Raw genomic sequence first — 20,444 nt, forward strand, 5'->3', positions numbered from 1 at the left:
CTCAATGGGTACATCGCGGTTGCAGTCTTGAAGAGAAAAAACCCTTCTCAGTGGACCCTGAAGATACCCTGTGGAAGACAGAAGGTTGAAGAGCCACCTCACCCGTGGATTAACTCGGTATCAGGATACCTACAACCACTATCGAGCACAATCGAGGACTTCAGGACAAGGCCGCTGTTGCAGAAGGATGGAAGAATCTGTTGGAACCCAGAGGCAGATTTGTGTCGAAGAGTACCTGAAAGCGGAGGGGACAGAGTCTATTCCACTCCCTGGTGACCAGGAGGCACGGAAGATGAAGGCCACTCAAATTAAAGGAAACAGGTCAGTTGATGAAGAGCTTCAAGTATAGGTTCACCAAATCTGTAGCTCTGCCCAATTCCCCGTGATGCTAAAGACAACAGAATCCGTCCGTCCAACCAACCCCATCAGCACAGGTCAGTTATAGCAGGGACAGACTCATCAGCAGAACTTTTCAATGTGTCTGACTCCGTTGACACGAGTCGGTCGAGTTAACCAATGAGGTTACTGTGAGATAAAGCGATACAGTGACGCAATGCACAGGGGTTCAGTTGTAGGGCATTAAATGAGGGATGCTGGCCTCAGCTCAACGAGAGACCAGCTCAGACCTCGAGGGAATGCATAACCCTCACCTGTGTTGCTGAGCCTTTTGGAGTCCGTTGGAGCCCAGGTTCAGCAGACAGGTCGATTGTGTTGAGGGGCCTGCAGATGCAGGGGAGTGACTCCTTCGCTCCAAGGGAGATTCCTTTGGATGTTTTTAGATGTCCACAGGCCCAGGACAGAACCTGTATGGAGCACGGACACTGATGGTGCAGCAGGTTTGCAGGACAATGAGGTCAGAAGCAGACAGAGTTTTCCCCTGTTGCAGTCTAGGTTCCAAAGCAAAGGACGATGCGATCAGTCCGACACGGTCAGCACAACGAGGCTAGGATGCCCAGATGGTCATAGAAGAAGTGGAGTTGGACCTGAATCAAACCCCACAACGAATCTAGGATCCCACCCAGAGGTAAGCCCTTAAGTACCCTAAGGAGAGGGTCGGATAATTCAGGGGTCCCTCTTCGAGGATGGGCTAGACAGTGGGGAGGATACTTCCATGTCCTTTGTACAGTTTTGCGCCAGAGTGGGAGCCAATGGCTCCCTGAGTTGGTTTGAACTGAAGTATGCATGGAGGGCACCAAATTTGCCCTTCCAGCAGACTATGTGGTACTGGCAAGCACCCACCCCCGGGCTAATACACTAAATCCTGTCTGGGAGGTGGTTACACCGCCCTGTGACAGGATACCTATTGTCCTACCTTCCCCTGCTCGGCTTAGCCCAGTAGCAGGAGGGCAGAATCGTGCTTGTGGTCGGCAGCAACCCTAGGTTGCTGTCTGGCTCTTTAAGATTGGTCCCAGGAGCATAGAGGGCTCCCCGGAGGGGCCCTACCGTAGATGGAATCATACCTCCAACACCGGATACAGTGTTGGGGTATGATTCCAACAGGTTTGATATCAAACATGCCCAGGTTAGTTCCAGGCAGTTTAGAGGTGGTCATTGCATAATTACGCATGGCCTCTCTATATCGTAATGGCTGATTCACTTACAAAGACTGAAGAATGGACTTCGGGGTTTGTACGGGTGGTCTGCTCATGCAGGGCCACCGTCACACTCGGAACCGAGCACCCTGCATATAGGACTGAAAGGCCTGCTAGAGGGGTAACATAGATTTACAATGCAGTGATGATAGGTAAATGGGGACTTATACCTTTTGTGAGAGGTACATGTACCAACTCACACAGGCTGCAATGGCAGGCCTATAGTTGTAGTTTGGACGGTCCCTCATGGTGCATTGATGCCTCCGGGCTAAGTAGCGCTATATAAGTTTTCATTCATTTCATTTCATTTCATTTCATGGGTGGCATAATACATGCTGCACCCCATAGGGGACCCCTGGGGTACCCATGCCTTAGGTACCTTAGTACCATACACTAGGAAATTACAAGGGTGTCCCAGTAGCCAAATAGGAATGTACCAATGTACTCACCATAACCAATTAAGAATGAAGCACAGTGACTGCAGTCCTTATTAGCAGGATCCTTGTCAGACTAGTCAGAAAGCCGTTATGACACCAGCAAAAAAGTGGGGGTAACCACGAAAGAGATCCTACTCTCCAACACCACTGCATTGTAGAGAGCAAATATATAGCACTGTAGTGTAGAGGGCTATAGTGTCAAATTGGTCATGCAATAAAAAAGTATAATCAACTATTTTTTTTCTGGAATAAGCAACATAATTTCCAGCTTCTACATTGGAGTAACTAGTCCTTGAGCAACAATTTTTGACTTTCCATTAACTTATGGCTTATGCTTTGACAGCTACTTGTAGCAAAAGGAATGAATGCCTTATTATTGGAATAATATTTTGTCATATATTTGTTTTGCTGTTTTACATTGTGACAATGTGCATCACTCCAAACACTTCAGAGCTCTCGAATTACATTTTAAATAAATAGTTGTTGATTATAGTATGGGAGCTATCCAATGGACAATGGTTGCTTTGTCCAAAAAAAAGTGCAGTAGCCCGACGTTTTATATATTTTTTCTCCTAGTTTCAGTGAATGACGGGGTTGTTCAGTGCCTAGTCTTGATTCTACCTTATAGTTGCTACTTTTACCATCAAACCCTTCCTGTGCATTTCACCTTTACCAAGAATAGTTATCTTGACTACGCAATCTAGCTGATGGGAGAGAATTATTTCCAAGCTTTCAATGATTTCCCCCGAGTTTTAGTCATTTGATTTTTTGTTGGCGTTTGGCTGGTGTCGTGACAGAAGAAGACTTTGGACAAGTGTGTGTCACTTTTTCTATATTATAGGACTTTTGTTGAAAAAGTGTTTTACATTGTGCTTAAAACTTTACATTTAACATTGGTTTTCACATATATGTTGAACAGATATATCTATTCATACTGAGTAGGTAGGGGAAAAATACTACCTGAACGATAATGCATCCTCCACTTGTCTGCTAGAGTACGCATGAATGGGTTGCATATTCCCACTGTGAGTGGCTGTATTCTGAAAGCTTGTCAAAATGTGACAAATGTTGTGCTATTCATAAAACAAGATTGGTGTTACTGAGATCTCATTGAAGTGTCAGTACCGTTCCAGATGGGAGTGGCTACCTGCGAACAGATCTGCCTCCATGTTTATTACTTATGAATTTGCCCATCCAATTTCCTGGTTGTTACTGCAAATTACATTTCAGGTGAGAGGATGGGATGTTCTCAAGTTAGTCTTTCCCTAGGGGGTGTGTGCATGATACACAATGGTCCAGTGTTATCCTGTGTTTCACTGAGAGCAAGCACAGGTTCATAAATATGACATTTGTGGAGGCCAAGTGCACCAAGGCGAGTGGTAAGGAAGGTTCCATGCAGAGCGTCACATTTAAATAGAAGGGCAATCGTTTACATTTGAAAGGTGAGGCCAAATCGACAGCAAAAGACTTACAAATAATGGACAGAATGCACAACAAATCAAACATTCACCCCAGGGTTTTGGGTTATACCCTTCGTTTTTTTGCTCACCATGCCACCCCAGTTTAGACTTAGCCATATGCAAATCAGTCTTGACTCTGCTTCTCATGGGAACAGTCTAGCCCAAACTGCCAAGCCAGGTCCTCCCTGGACTAGAAGCAAGCATCTTAGGACCAGTTTTAGGATATCACCCCCCGTCAGCTAGACTAGCTTGAATCCGGTGGCAGAGTAAGCCTGGGACCCATGTCTGGGCATAAGTGGCGCACTTACAGCGAGAAATCAAAAGACACAGAAATGATGGGAGGAATGTGTAACAAGTCAGACATTTACTCCCAGTCAAGAGACCTGGGTTAAATCTGTCATTCTTTTGCTCCCCATACCACCCCAGTTTAGACCCAGCCATATGCAAATCAATGTTCACCCTGCTTCTTATGGGAATTGTCCAGCCCAAACTGCTAAACCAGATCCTACAACAGTAGCACTTACAGAACACGGATCACAATGTATTTCTTCCTCACTCTGCATTTAGGTTTTTACAGAACTGACAGTACTCTTCTTTATAGGACTGAACCTACATTTTGAGAGAGCTCTGAGAAAGCCCCAGGCAGGAATTTACCTATCGAGGGGCCTGAAAACAATTTAGTCATTTTCACCCAAGGCATTTTATATAAGAAGAACTTTTGCCTTTACAAGAAGAAATCAGAATTCACCATAATATTGATGAACCTGGTGTGCGATGGCAATAAAATAATCGTTTAACAAGCATAGCACAGCCAAATCTGATAGTTGGGGCAGGGGATCTCAACTGGCGCATGTCTGTGCATGGTATGTGGTGACAATCGACCCAGATATGTGATCTCACTAACAGTGAGCCTGTCGGATGGTTAAAACCTACGGGCGACCCCATACACGACAGAGCACTCAATTTATGAACAGAATATGTACTTTGTGTATATGTGTAAAGAGATGCACGTCTGAGCAGTTTCATTACCATTTTGGTGGAAGCGGGCAGCTGATGTCACGGAACCTTGCACTGTTTACTGCAACGGTGGGAAGCATCCATTTTACCAGGTTAAGCTAGACTCAATGAAGCACAGGCTGGCCCCTTAGAGGTACTGCTCACTGGGTAGCGAACAATGGGCGAAAGGTCATTGCTGATTTGCTGAAATCCCAGAAAATAGTACATGAATGGTCCTAGCTGCACTGGCAAAAATGAGTCATGGACACAATATCTCTCAATAACATTAAAAAAACGTTAACATTTTTCTTTACTTCCTCAGATAAATGTATACATTTCACTGACATCTATTGCTTCTCTGGTACAAAGTACAGTACTCAAGGTATTACCACCTCAATTTGACTTCGTGAATTAATATAGATAAGGAACTGTTTGTCATTGGCTCGATAGATGCAATTCTGGCAACTCTCCTTCTGGTCTCCAGTTTTAGATGATTGTCACACTACCTTGATCAAAAAATTGGAAGCCTTGCTAGATAAAGTATTGACAACAGAAAGCTCACTAGTGCTGACTAGGGGATTTATTTTACCTATGAACAGTGTGAAAAATATGTTATACCTCACCTAGACTCAGAGAGTGTGCACACTGCTTTTTCGTGGTTATGATATATTTTTGCTGGTTATTTCTGTATTGTCTAAGGTGTATATTGCCAAAGGAAACAATATATTCAATATTCAAACACTTTGAACACTAAAAGACTACGTAATGCAAGCCAGCACAGAGTGCACAAACGTTACTTACACAAAAAAAAAATAGTAAATTGTAATAAGAAAGTTCACGTTTTTGATTTTTGACTCATGGTGATAATAGTGTTTCATACTTCAACATTCAGTGAATATCATTGGCTTGAGACAGAATGCAATACAGTGAAACGTGTTACAGTTACAAATGGTTTTCTACTTACAACACATTTCTCCCAAATAATAGACATTCTTTCTTCAATACCATTGGTTCCTTCAGGGATATGCGAAAAGTTGTCCTTTCCTACTGCCTTTTGTGCTGTAGTGAATGTGCAATGGGCACTGCCGGTTACCTGTAGATCTCCACTAAAAGAAAAAGATATATTATTACATAAAATAAAATTTCTACCAAGTAGACGTCCAATTCATTTGTCTACATTGATATGGTTTTTAAAAGGTTTCCAAATTCCACATCGGTGTAAGAGGCCATTCAGAGATTGGAGAAGCTGGAGAGAAGGCAATCAGACACTTGGGATTACTCTGATCTTACTGTCTATGGTCATTGGCTGCTGCACGGACCAGGGTTTTTTTTAATTGAATTTTTATTAAAGCTCATTACGATACAGAACCGTTAACGCCGTGCCCAGGAACCTCCGTCAGGTAATCTGACTTACATTACATTTTCGTTGATGAATAGAGAGATAATTCAATTCCAAGTGAGCACATAGCTTACAACTGTGATGCATTGTAAATTAAAGAACCGCTGTGACATTAGTAGTACCCACAATTACTGTCCACCAACAAAGACATTTCTGAATAGCATGATCAGAATTCCACATTCACATCTGGACCCACCCTTCACCTTCATACATCGCCGGTCCAAACCTGGCACTAACTATATCTCCTCTCGGTTATTCTCCTCTGTGTTGCTTACATCATCTTCTGTTTCCTTATTACATAAATAGGATTGATAGGGACCCCAGTTGCTCTTTGGTCTACTGCTGGGGGGAGTAGCTCATTGTATGTATCAGCCTGTGTATTGCAGTGGAGCATATCCATGTGCCAAACTTTTATTAGCAGCAAAGGACCCCTGGCCCACTTCAATGCCACTCGTTGCTTGGCGAGCAGCAGGCCAATAGCTATTGGAGGGCGCATGGTTTTTCCCTTATCTAGATCCCAACCCAGCAGAGCTAGCTTTGGGTCCGGCTCCAGTTCTGCACTTATAATGATACCTAGCTCACGAAATATCTTGAGCCAGAATTCCTGTATCTCAGCCAGGGCATTGCCAGGCTAGATGCATGAACCCTGCCCCTTCCCACCCACATTTTTGACATATTGAGTCTTCTCTAAGTCCAAATTTGTATTTTCTCTCTGGCGGGTAGTAAGCTCTACGTAAAAATGTATAATGAATAAGTCTTTGCCTACCATTCATAGAAACTGTTTTTGTATGCTCAAAACAGTATTGCTACTCCTTATCACTTAGCGGATTTCCCAGGTCCCTTCTGCCAGTCGAGTCTAACCTGTAAGACGCCTGTTCGACGTGTGTCTTGAAAGCTTGAGTAAAATTTAGTGGTCAATCTGGCTAATGTGTTATTTATTATTAGGGTGGACAGCGTTTCCATTGATTGTGGTTCTGTCATATCCTCCCCAACGGTGCTTGCCAATGACGCCTAGTTCTTTAAAGATTTAATTTGGCTATCATTGATGTTTACGGGATCATTTCTTGTAGCATGTGCCATCTGCGCACCACCCCATCTGCGAAGACGTCCCCCATTTTCTGGATATCCAGTGTTTGCAGAGCCTTCCTAGCGCCGCCCTCCTGCTCCAGCGGGAACCATAAACACCCAGCAATGGGACTTCTGGTGCATATAATAAGGCTCCCACCTGCGTGTACAATAATGCATGCCATGCCTGAACTGTAGTGGCCAGGGAATCGAAAACCTGATGGCTTCTGGGTAGAGACCGAAATTGAGTCTAAGGCAATGTGAGCTGGTCTGCTGCATTCTTCCCTATATATACATAAGGGGTGTCCTGTGGGTCGTCTATCCAATAATTTGCAAAGGTGCGTTGTGCTGTTCTATAATTCATTTCCAAATCCGGGCTCCATACCCACCTAGGTCATACGGTAATGTGAGCGAGTCCCAGCACACTCGCGGTTGTTTCCCCATCCATGCCAGTCTGATTAATTGTGTACAAAGATGCTGAAACAATGTTTCGGAATAGGAAAAAGAATCTTGGCTAAACCACCATTTTCATCAGTGCTGTATGTCCTATCAGTGACAGGGGGAGCCTGATCCATCTGTCAACGACGTCCGTCAATTTCTGTATTGCCTTGCCATAATTCTCAAGCATTACTATGGACGGGTCTGGGTGTACTCTGATGCCCAGGTATCTAACTGAATCTGTATTCCATTGGAGGGGATATTCCCTACCCGGCAGTGTAGTTACTCGTGTGAGGGGGAATATTATTGATTTATCCCAATTCATGCATAGCCATGAGTGCCCACCCAAACAGACTACCTCTCACAAAACTGGCGTCAGATGTATATCCGGGTTACGTATATATACAATAATGTGTCATCTGCATACGCAGAGATGTTGAGTGTATACCCTGGGAGTCTCAACCCTCTGTGACAACGAAATTTGCGGAACGCGCACGCCAGTGGCTCCACTACGACCGCATACAGGAGAGGAGATAAAGGGCAACCTTGCCTCGTGCCCTCGCGATGTTGAGCGTTTTTGAGACCGCATTACCTAGCCTGACTTTTGCAGTGGGCAGCATGTACAGCACAGAGACTAATTGTAGGAATTTCTGCCCCTTCCGATTCTTCATAGGACTGCAAACATGAATTCCCATTCTACTGAATCAAATGCCTTTTTGGCATCCAGGAACACCGCTGCAGTTTTACCTGCTTCTCTGCTGCACACCAAAGAGTGTTCTAAGATTCTGCATCAGATTCCGGCCAGGGACAAATCCTGCTTGTTCGGGGCATATATTACGGGGCAGAAGTGGTGCCAGTCTAATGGCTACATTTTCGCATAATTCTTGGTATCTATGCTTAGCAATGACAGTGGCCTATATGAAGAGCAATTGGTGGAGGTCTTACCCAGTTTTAGCAGTGTCACTATCAGGGCCTCTCTCAGCATATGGGGCATCACTCCTGTTTCGGCCATTTCCTTATATCGTGTTTTAAGGTGTTGTATTAATAATCCCTGAAACTCCTTGTTAAAAGCTACCGTTAATTTGTCGGATCCTGGAGCTTTCCCTGTAGCCATAATTTTCAGTGCCCCTCTAATCTCAGAAGTTTGCAGCGAGGCCATTAAATGCTCCCTGTGTTCCAATGTTAGCCACACCATTTTAATACCTGCCAAATATCAATGAGTCCTGCTAGATCTGTCTTAACCTGTGAGGTGTACAGTGTTGATTAGTATATTCTGAACTGCTCTGCAATGTCTTCCGGTGCCTGAACTGGGTGTCCTTTGTTGTCTATTATTTCTGTTATTGTATCTGTGTTTCGAGGATGCCTCAGTATACCTGTCAATGTTGCACCTGGCCTATCCCACTCCCCATATGCACGTGAGGAGGCATACATCCCCATAATCTTTGTTTTCATCATTTGCTGTTTCTTGATATTATGGAATTTTTTGCCTGAGATCTGCAGCATGTTTTGAGCCCCTGTCCCTCAATAAAGAACTTTTGATGGTTCCAATGTCTCACTCCAGAGTGTCCAACCTCCTGCGGATCAAGCGGAGAACTTCAGCACGTGAGGCTATTGTCACCCCCTAATATATACATTAAAGGTTTCACACACTGTGGCGAAGGATTTAACTGACCCTATCTGTGCGAAGAACTCTTCTATAGCTTGTTGCAATTCTGCCTTAAAAACAGTGTTTAGTAATGAGTATGGGGGGAATGCAGGCACTCTGGGGGTTCGATATTTTAGGACTAGTTGAACTGGGGAATGGTCAGAATATGTTCTAGGGAGATGTTTGCACGCTGTCACTCTCTCTCCCAAGCCTCTGGACAGCAGTCACAAAACTATACATGTGTGTGTATAATACACAGAGGAATAATGTGTGCAGCCCTCAACGCCTGGGGATTTGTATTGCCATATATCTATGAGGTTTCCCTTCTGCATAATATCTAGTATAACTAAGAACGCTGCCACTGGGTGTCTGGTTGGCTTTTTAGAGCAGTCTATGTTTGGGTTGAGAATGCAATTAAAGTCGCCTCCCCATACCTGTGGTCGCCCAGCCCATTGTGTTAGCTGTGCCTAAATCGTGTAATAAAAGTGGAGGTTGACATAGTTCGGCCCATGGAGGCCTATCAGCAAGAAGCTTTTTTTGCTGCATTTCACTAATACATGCCTGTCATTTTTATCACTAAGGAGTCCCGTCAGTGCCACTCTGGCTCTCTTATCTTCCCACAGAAGTACTTCCGTCACGTGTGTCTTGAAAGCTGCAGAGTAACAGTTTCCCTGCATTTTATGTTGTACCACTTCACTGTTCTCAGAGCTGAGGTGCATCTATTGTAAAAACGCCACATCTATAGTGTGCCTTTTTAAATAAGCTTTTATCTTCCTGGGTTTTCCATTGTCATTAATACCTCTCACATTCCATGTATTTAGATGTAATGTCTGTGTTTTCATGCTAGTCTGTGCCATTGGGTGTGCAATCAGAATGGTAGATTTGTATCACAGTGTTTGTGTAGTGCCTGGTGTTCCGTCTTATTACCTCCCTCCCAATTTGAGATCCCACAATTACTATAACCAAAATATTACCCCCCACGCTATATGTGACCCCAACTTCCATAGCTACCATGGATCCCACACCCTCACCCAAATATAAATCCCAATTCAGAACATTCTGAGAAGTGTGTAACACTTGGAGGCAGATGTTACCTATTCCCTCTGGACTTTTATGCCACTTTTTTTATCACGTATACATCCCTGTACAGGAGTTCAAATTGCCTGCAACTATTCAAATACAAACATTTTTGATATGTGGGAATATCTCATTACATGTCTGATTCCGCTACATCTCTAATTTAGTCTTTATAATTAACAGTGCAACATACAATAGTCGTGCAGATTGGGTTATTTATCAGAGCTGGTCTTGTGTACAGGAGTCCCAAGCCTGGTGTAATAGTCACTCTGCAGATGCTACTATGCCCTTCGCCCATATGCTAAAACAAATACTTTTCAAAGAGGAATGAAAGTTTCATTTTGACCGCAACTGCTTCATTCGTCCTCAGCATTTTGTGTCTCTCCTTTACTGCGGGTAGGACTTTCCTGGGAGTCTCAGCACCTAGTTGCTCGTTCCCTGTGCCTGTGCTTGAGGAATTGCATCACCGCCTTTGGGTCTGTGAAGTAGTGCACCTTGCCATACATATTGATCCTTAATTTGGCTGGATATTGCACACTGTATTCTAGATTAAGTTCTCTGAGCCTCTTTTTGGCAGGGACGTACTGCCGTCTCGCTTCCTGAACTTGCAAGGTGAAATCTGGGAATATGGATATCTCCAAACTTTCCGGTCTCAAAGACCCCGCTTCTCTCCCCTTCCTTAGGGCTTCAGCGTGATCCCTGAAATTCAACAACCTCGCCTCAGGGTGCCCCCGGGACTGGCCTGGGTGCCAGAGAACAATGTGCACATTCCATGATAAAAATTTCAGAGAAAGTGTTTCTCCCCAGGAGCTCAATCAAGATTTTTTTAACGTACCACTCCATGTTCCGAGTATTTGTGGACTCAACAATTCACACAATGCGGATTTTATTCCATCTCAATCGTGCTTCAAGAGCTTCAGCTTTAGATTGAAGAATATGCAATAGCTTGCAGATTACGTTGTATGCGTCCACTTCTGTTTTTAATGTGTCCTCAACATCTGAGACTTTTTGTTCCACCATATCTAATCTATCACCAAGCTTATTGAGACGTTCCGACATCCTATCCATGCAGAAAGTTAGAGTGTTGATTTTGCTATCTATTTTCGATAGGCACTGTTGCATAGCGTGCAAGATTTGTTTGAGGTCTTGGTCATTAGCTACTTTATGGTCCTCAGTTATTGCCTCAGTGTCAGTGGGAGTATGTTCTCGCGACCTGGGGGTTTTACACAAATCAAACTGCAATTTTGATTGAGTCTTATCCGTTTTTCCCATTTTGTCTTTTTGAGACGCTGTAGTTGAGTCTCCTTTCTCTGCCAGCGTGGCTCCGGGTATGCGCGTCATGGGAATTCTCGTGTGTCGGACTCGTAACAATGAGGGAAGTCATCCACTTGTAAAAGGATCTGTGTCTTGTGCACCTATTGGACGTGCATTATATCTTGCCGGTCTTTTGCGTCTTATGGTTCATGATGCAGGGAGTGCCAACTGTGGGGCGTGAGCATGTTCATGGGTCCTCTGCAGCGATCAAATACCTTACATCGATGATACGGCCTAAGGTGCCTGGCCTGCCTGCTGAAGGACCCTAGTGCCTAGTGGTCGCACAGTGATTACCTGGAGCTACTATTTATCCCAACACTGCTGTTTGAGTCCTATCATCACAGCGCATGCCTGTTTGCCTCATTCTGCCCGGCCAGTCGATGCGTGCCAGCCGAGTGTTTTCTGCATGGGGTACTGCTCTTCAGGAGATAGTTCCTTTGTCTTCTGGGTTAGGTTTCAGCGAGTCATAACAGCAGCTCAACCTCTGCTGCCGCTGTTGTCTATCACTCTGAGCTACGTAGGGTCAGAATGGGCCCCCAGTCACCTGCTCGATCGCTAGGTAATTTTGCTTAACTGCCCTTGCTGCAGACCAGTTTATTAAGCAGATGTCCGTGCACTAATCTGTTATCCCCCGCTGTTTCGATCTGCTGCATTTGCCCTCTTTTTGTAACAGGGCACTATTTTGTCTCCTCGCTCATGAGGGACAGCTGGACTGTCATACCTTGTGTTTTAGTTCCACAGTTTCTCGGTTTCCCAACATTTAGTCCTTGTATCTACTATCTTGTATTTAGTATCTTATCCTCCCCAGCACTCTAATTAATGCATGCTGAGTCAGGTGCACTCTCAATAGCAGCCGGAGATCAATTTAGTCCGCGGTGCACATACTGCTATGCCGCACTACGTAGTTGCTTTCTGAGCTGCCCGGGCGGCCCAGAACAGGCCTCCCAATCCCTCTGGGTGGTTCCAAGAGACCTAGGCTGTCGTCTGCACGGCCTCATTTGCACACAGCGCTGCTGCTTACTTGTGGTGTTAGTTCGGGAGTCGCTCACCACCGGCCTCAGTCAATGAGTGCTCCACAGCGATCCTATCTGCTCGGTGCTTCTTCAATGCAGCGCTGAAGTGTGCTCATGTTCCCGCAGTTCTGCACTCACAGAGCTTGCGTGTACTTGCACCAGTATGGCTCACCGCAATCACCCACAGCCTACCGGAATCAGGATATTGTATTTGAGAGTTATATCCTGACCACCATTGGATTCGTTGTTGTCTGCTCTCCGGACCACGCTTAGTCCCTATCAGGCCCCCAACGTCTAGCGACGACGCCAATGGCTGCCCACAGAGAGCAGAAATTCTGGGTTCTTGTGCAGGCGCTGTAAGTCTCCGCAATTTTCAGCTCAGTTTGGGATGATCAGCAAATTATCAGTGCTAGGATATTGCTGGATATTTGTGGCGGCCGCCGGAGCTCACTTAGTTAGCTGCCATCTTGTTTCTACGCAAGCTCCGCCACCAACTAGGGGGTTAGGCAAGCTCCGCCACCAACTAGGGGGTTGTAAGCAGAAATTCCACATACATCTCTAGGTTTGCATTAATCGTATGCCTCTGAAGAATAAATTCTGAAGCCAAAAGTTGTACAATTCATACATCTCTCATTACATAATTTCACATAATCTTTGCAGATGGGAGAGCGGCTTGTGCAGGAAATATCACTAAAAGAGTAATTTTCTGCTCGAAACAGTCTTCTGCATATGTCTCACATGACTTGTTTATGCAAAAAAAGGTTCTGCATGGAAAAAAGTGACATGAGAGGTCGGCTATCAACGTTTCATGCTAAAAGTGTAATTTGACACATTTTCATTAAATTTGGTGTCATTGCAGAGAAATATTCAATTTTGCACACCCCTCATTGGATTTGGGATAATTGCATCATAGAATGTCATAAGATAAACAAGAACAAGATAACTGGAGATTCCACGGTCCAGTGTCTGGTGAGCTTCTACCCATATCTTTTTTGTTCTGCTTTCAGTGCTCTCCCAATAAATGTTGCTTGCTGGCATAAAAAAGCTAAGTAGTTAAATATACACATTTCAACATGATGGGTGGAAAATCAGTGTGAAATTGAATGAATGGTTGTGGTTAAGTTACTCTGCCTAAGGACAATTACAGCAGTGCAATACTATTTGTCAAAAGGCCAGATTATCTGACCAACCAACATTTCAGATATTTTTGTGGGCACAATGCATATGACAGATGCTCTTTCATGGATAGACAACTTTTGGGAGAATGAATGATCACTGGTTCCTGTTTGAGAATATCCAATGAGTGTAGGAGCCATGGCTGTTACTGAATCTGCAACAAATAGAAACTGTCTACACATTTCCTCTATTAGCCAACAGGCAAAAAACATTGGGGCAGATTTAAAAGAAAGTGGCTCAGTGCGGAACGCAAGCCATTTGGCAGTGCCGCACTGAGTCACTTTCAAAGCACAGGGATGTGACATATTTACATATTTACAACAATATGTAGCATCTCTGTGCTTCCCCCTTCACTGTTGCACAAACTGCAGCCATGCGCCGGCATAGGCACCCTTGCACCATGGTTCAAGGATGCCTGCATCGTAGGGAGATTGTTTTTGTTCAGGAAGGGTTCCCTTCCTGCACACAAACAATCTGAAATTCTGTTTTTCAACTTCTGTATGTGCTGCATTAGCACACATAGAACTTGTAAAACGTCATTGTTTTACTGATTGTTTATGTGCAGGAAAGGAACCCTTCCTGTACATAAACAATAATTCAACGTGATTTCCTCCTTCAATGTGTGCTGCAGAATGCAGCATGCATAGAAATAGGAAAGGAAAACAAGGAGAAATTGATACATTTCTCCTCATTGCGCCTCTCTATGCCTCCCCTGGGGAGGCGTAGCATTCGCACACATTTCCAGATTTATGATTCCTCGTAAATCTGGAAATGTGTCTGGTTCCATGGGTGTTGCGTGGGAACACCCAGAGCAACACCCATGGAACACAGCTTTCACACAAAGTGCTGCGTGCAAAGGGGCCATATTTACAAGGACAGGAAAAGTCAGGCAGAGTGGCTTTTCCTGTCCTTGTAAATATGGAGCAGTAAAATGCCCCACTGGTAAGGCACTAAAAGTGACACACCGGTGACGCAAGGGGCTTGTAAATTTGTCCCATTGCATTTACAAAACCAGTGTAACCAGCTGTGCAAAAGCACTGTCTCAATTCATAACACACAAAAGTGCAAGCAGCTCGTAATGGGCATAACATACACAATGTAAACAGTACACACTTATGAGGCACAAGAGAAAATGCAATAGAATGCACAAATGCTTTGCAACTGTTTTTGTGGATGCCAAGCAGGGACTGATGACCGCACAGTGAGGACAGACAGAAACTAGTTGCCAAGTGTAAGATGTCAGAATTCGACAGCTCACAGCCTTATGCAGGCAACGGCCATACCAGGGTGCAAGAAGAATCCCACTTCCAGTGTGCACCAAAAGGATGGGGAACACTCAGTGTTGTGTAAAATACCCCTCACACACCAACAGGCCCCTTGGTGTCATGCTTCATCATCGGGGTCTTCGCATCCCGCTAAGGGGATGCGGCACGCTACGACCTGCGACTACGCGGGAGCGTTGACAAGGTTGACTATGTGTGGTGTGTGTTGAGTGCAAGTGAAGGGATTAATGTGAGTGAAGGGTGTGGTGAAAGGTTAAAAAGTACCTGGCTAGTGGGTGATGTGAAAAAACTTTATTCCGTACCCCTAGCTGGTGCTATTAAAAAGGTGTGCAAAAAACGAGGTTGGTTGTCTTAATTAGGGACAAAACCTCTGGTGTGCGTCGACATGTTTCGGTACTGGTGTACCTTCTTCAGGACGGGGCACAACTTCCCAACCCTACTCACGTTTTTCTATAAAAAGTGTTATCTTAATTATCTAGAAAGTGATAACAATCTTAGGAAGGTTACAATGTGCCTACAGCGGTTCTTTCGGATCATGCAATTGCATGCCCTGAAAAAAAGGAAAAATCCATTAGGTTTGGTTACCATATAGGATTGGCTCAGACAGGTGCAGTCACCTGGAGCTCCAAACAGTTAAATAAACCTGTAAAAAAGAGACACACAAGACACACAACATGTAAGACACACTTAAGGCTTTTGTTTATATTCATTATTTTTGGACATACTCATGGTCATTGTAGTATATTGCCTCATGAGCAAATCCTGGACATCAAGGTAGGTAGGTGGATCCACAATCTATGAGGGTAAAGAAGTGGTTTCAGTGTTGTTGTTCCTTTTACTCACTGTTTAACTCCACACTACATCTGGATAACTGGGAGTTGCGTTTGCTGCAATATACTCACGAAATCCGCCTAAATTGGCCTCCTTCTACCACCCTGTGCTGCTCCGCTGTGAATGCATAGGCAAGCTGCTTGGTGGTATATATTGAGGATTTTGGTGTTATCTCATTCGTTAGTTGGCGGAAATGGCAGGTGACCTTATAAGGCACATCCGTGTCGCCGCCTATCGTATACATGTGTACTGACCACATGTAACATGTATCCCTTTCTCATACGTTAATTACCGGGTTTCAGGTTGTCCAAATAAGGACTTTCCGCTCCCCAGCCACTCATGAGCTTGTGCACCGATTCCTGTTGCCACTGGTCCTTTCTGCGCATGCTCGGATCGTGTACTTTTCTGAAAAAGGGAACGCGCATGCGCACAAGCGTATTTTTTGCGCCTCGGTTAACTAGTTTTTTTGGCGCATGCGCGGTCGTATCTATGTACGGCACTGATCACTAATGCTGTATAGTACCTCGAGCTATTAGAGGTTTTGCCCTGAAGAACTGTTTTATTGTTTAGTCGCTACTCAGAGTATGCCAAGGGGTGAATTAATAATCCGTTTTTCTTGTGAACAGAGGCATGAATGGAAATGTTAAATACACTCTCCTCATCCATTTGTGTACGTGTTTCTTCTGAAACAAGTTCCATTCATTTCACTTAAATCGCCGTTTGGGAAAAAAACCATCAGGATGTTATCAGTTTTATGGCCTCTTTCTTTGCTGCAACATACAAAGGGGGATTTTAATGACGTTCTAGTATCCCAATTATGGTCAGGTGATTTGGCTCCATGGGATATCGTCATTGAGACCTGTGACATGGGTTCCCAAGCGGAACACCCATCGTTGTTTTTTCTGGAACAGGCCTGTTTCAGAGGGTAGACGTTCGATAACTGTCCAGCGTAAATCATTAATGCAGTGCTGGCGTTCCAAAAAATGTGATGCCATCTTGGTCGTCGTTTTTTTGCAGCGTATGTTGCTTTTGTGTTCCCCTATCCTCACTTTGACGGGTCGGGTGGTCATACCTATATATTCCAGACCACACGGGCATGTTATCATGTAGACCACGTTTTTTGTGTTACAATTGGAAAATTGGCGTTGTTCCCATGATGTGCCATTTCTAAAGGTTAGGGTTTTGCTTTTCTGAGTTTGGTGACAGCAGCTGCAGTCCCCACAGGGGAAGTGTCCTTGGACCCCCGTCACATTCTGTCTTCCAGCGGGGTTTTCTCGTGGTCTAGTGTGTACCACAATGTCCTTAATGTTTTTGCCCCTCCGATGTGCATGCATTGGTTTCTCAAAATCTAAGTCTCCACAGTTCAATATTCCCCAGTGTTTGTTAATGACTTTCGATACCTGGTTTGATATGGAAGTATATGTTGTCACACAGATAGGTCTTTTGTTTTCTCCTTTGTCTTGTGGATTGTTCTCTAGGAGTGCCTCCCTGTGATTGTTTTTTGCGTGTTTCATCGCTTTGTCAATGGTTTTGACAGGGTATTGTCTTTGTATAAGTTTGGATTTTAAGTCTTTTGCCTGTTTGTTGAATTCGTTCAATTCTGTACAGTTCCTTCGTAGTCTTAAGAATTGTCCATACGGTAGGTTCTCCCTTAGATGCCTGGGATGAAAACTATCGTATCGCAACAAACAGTTCCTGGAGGTGGGTTTGAAGTGGGTAGTGCTTTTCAGCCTTCCATCCTCGGTGTATATGTTCAGATCCAAGAAAACCATTGATGTGTTGGAGATAGTACTGGTAAATTTAAGGTGCTCATTCTGGTTGTTAAGCCAAGCTACAAAATTCGTGGCACTGTTTACATCCCCATTCCATATGATGAAGATATCATCTATGTACCGTTTCCAGGTGTTGATCTGGGAACGGTATGGATTATTTTCATGTAGGATCTTATGCTCTTCCAAATGGTGGACGTATAGTCCCGCTAGACTTGGGGCAAAAGTACTACCCATACCCACTGTTCAAGAGACTGGTTAGTACTCATAATTAAAACAGCTGCCAGGATCACACAGGAACTCAAAATTGAAATAAATAAAATAGAGGTCCAACTGAAAACATACATTTCACCGGAAGAGCTGAAAACTAGACTCGAAGAATTAAATCAACAAATGACTGACTTCGAGTTTAATCTGAAACAGAGTAAAACCAACAAATTAACTAAGGATGTGGCCAAGTTTACCCCCGAAAATGCATATCCATACACAAAGGTGGATTATGTCCCCAAAAACACTTACAGTGACGCGGACAGTGACACTTCTGATAATGGCTCCTCAGGTTCCAATTTAAGCGGTAACAGAGGAAACAGACAACGCAGAGGAGGTTGGAGACAGAGGAGGCAACAATTCCCTAGACAAAGGGGATGGCGTGGGTATCAACCACAAAATCATTTCCAACAATTCATGGGCCCACCACAATTCAACCCTTTTCAGTTTGGACCAATGTGGAACCAAGAATACAGCGATGGTTATTATGGACAGCAACAACCTTATGGAGGGCCACAACAACGTTTTTTAGGGGCACGCCAGAACACACGAGGGAAGAACCGGAAAGGCAACAATGTCGCTTGGGAAGACCAGGAGCAGCTCAACGCCCGAACAACCCGGAGCATGACGGGATCACTTCCCAACCAGCCATCAACCAGCAAGAGAGGGACCTAGTGGTGAATCTCACACCCATTATATTAACAGCGACACAGAAGACTGTTCTAAACAAAGGCCTGGGATTTGTACCAACTCAGAAACCAGATATCTTCAAACTCAACATGGAGTTACAGGATTTCTTCAGGAAACTAAAACTACAGGCCTTTTTCAAAGACAAGCCTATACCAGAAGATAAAACAGACACTGGTTTGAGGTTAAAATCAACCTTTACTCCACCTGATTCTACAATTCCCGTAGAAATCCTAACCTTTGAAAAGGCAGTGATCACAGAGGTCAACCAACTGAATACACAAGGGAAGAACGTCTTCTATAACACAAGTGGTGATGAACAGCAAGCCCTACGAGAACTGACAACCAACAGTGAGCTCGTTATAAAACCAGCAGACAAAGAGGGGGCGATAGTGTTACAAACCCTTGAGGCATATGATAAAGAGTGCCAACGTTTATTGTCGGATGAACGGAACTATAAAATGTTGGAGAGAGACCCAACGGAAGGACTTCGGACCCGGATCTGCAGCATGGTAGAGGAAGGCCTAGCCCATGACTGGCTCAGTAAAAAGGAAGCGGATTTCCTACAACAACCTACTCCGAAAATACCATACTTCTACTGTATCCCGAAGATACATAAGAACATCGAAAATCCACCGGGAAGACCCATTGTTTCCGGGATTGGGTCGATTCTGGAGCCATTGTCGAAATTCTCGGATGCTTTCCTTAGACCAATGGTACAAGCAACAAGCACATACTTGAAAGACACCAAAGCGGTCCTACAACTTTTGGAAGAGAAGGAATTTGATCCATCTGCACAGCTCCTAGTAAGCCTCGACGTGGAGAGCTTATATACAAGCCTGCCTCATGAAGAGACACTACAGATCATAGAGGAGGTGCTCTTAAGTAATACATGGAAGTACCAGACACCAAGGAACCTGGTCCTTGAATGCATCACCATGGCCTTGAAAGACAACTTCTTCAAGTATAAAGAGACGCTATACCTACAGACCCATGAAACGAGCATGTGTAGTACTTTTGCCCCAAGTCTAGCGGGACTATACGTCCACCATTTGGAAGAGCATAAGATCCTACATGAAAATAATCCATACCGTTCCCAGATCAACACCTGGAAACGGTACATAGATGATATCTTCATCATATGGAATGGGGATGTAAACAGTGCCACGAATTTTGTAGCTTGGCTAAACAACCAGAATGAGCACCTTAAATTTACCAGTACTATCTCCAACACATCAATGGTTTTCTTGGATCTGAACATATACACCGAGGATGGAAGGCTGAAAAGCACTACCCACTTCAAACCCACCTCCAGGAACTGTTTGTTGCGATACGATAGTTTTCATCCCAGGCATCTAAGGGAGAACCTACCATATGGACAATTCTTAAGACTACGAAGGAACTGTACAGAATTGAACGAATTCAACAAACAGGCAAAAGACTTAAAATCCAAACTTATACAAAGACAATACCCTGTCAAAACCATTGACAAAGCGATGAAACACGCAAAAAACAATCACAGGGAGGCACTCCTAGAGAACAATCCACAAGACAAAGGAGAAAACAAAAGACCTATCTGTGTGACAACATATACTTCCATATCAAACCAGGTATCGAAAGTCATTAACAAACACTGGGGAATATTGAACTGTGGAGACTTAGATTTTGAGAAACCAATGCATGCACATCGGAGGGGCAAAAACATTAAGGACATTGTGGTACACACTAGACCACGAGAAAACCCCACTGGAAGACAGAATGTGACGGGGGTCCAAGGACACTTCCCCTGTGGGGACTGCAGCTGCTGTCACCAAACTCAGAAAAGCAAAACCCTAACCTTTAGAAATGGCACATCATGGGAACAACGCCAATTTTCCAATTGTAACAGAAAAAAACGTGGTCTACATGATAACATGCCCGTGTGGTCTGGAATATATAGGTATGACCACCCGACCCGTCAAAGTGAGGATAGGGGAACACAAAAGCAACATACGC

General features: G+C 44.3%; 1 protein-coding gene across 2 annotated transcripts in view; it reads right to left on the reverse strand.

Annotated features, from left to right (window-relative positions):
- DPYSL4 (dihydropyrimidinase like 4) overlaps nt 1-20,444 on the reverse strand; it is a 257,621-nt gene that overhangs the window by 99,554 nt on the left and 137,623 nt on the right. For both annotated transcript variants that reach the window (XM_086922540.1, XM_086922541.1), the window contains exon 10: nt 5,450-5,591. In XM_086922540.1, coding sequence (XP_086778666.1) covers nt 5,450-5,591 — 142 coding nt within the window. The remainder of the gene's footprint in view (nt 1-5,449; nt 5,592-20,444) is intronic.

Source organism: Lissotriton vulgaris, chromosome 5 (genome assembly GCF_964263255.1).
Source record: "Lissotriton vulgaris chromosome 5, aLisVul1.2, whole genome shotgun sequence".
Lineage (NCBI taxonomy): Eukaryota > Metazoa > Chordata > Amphibia > Caudata > Salamandridae > Lissotriton > Lissotriton vulgaris.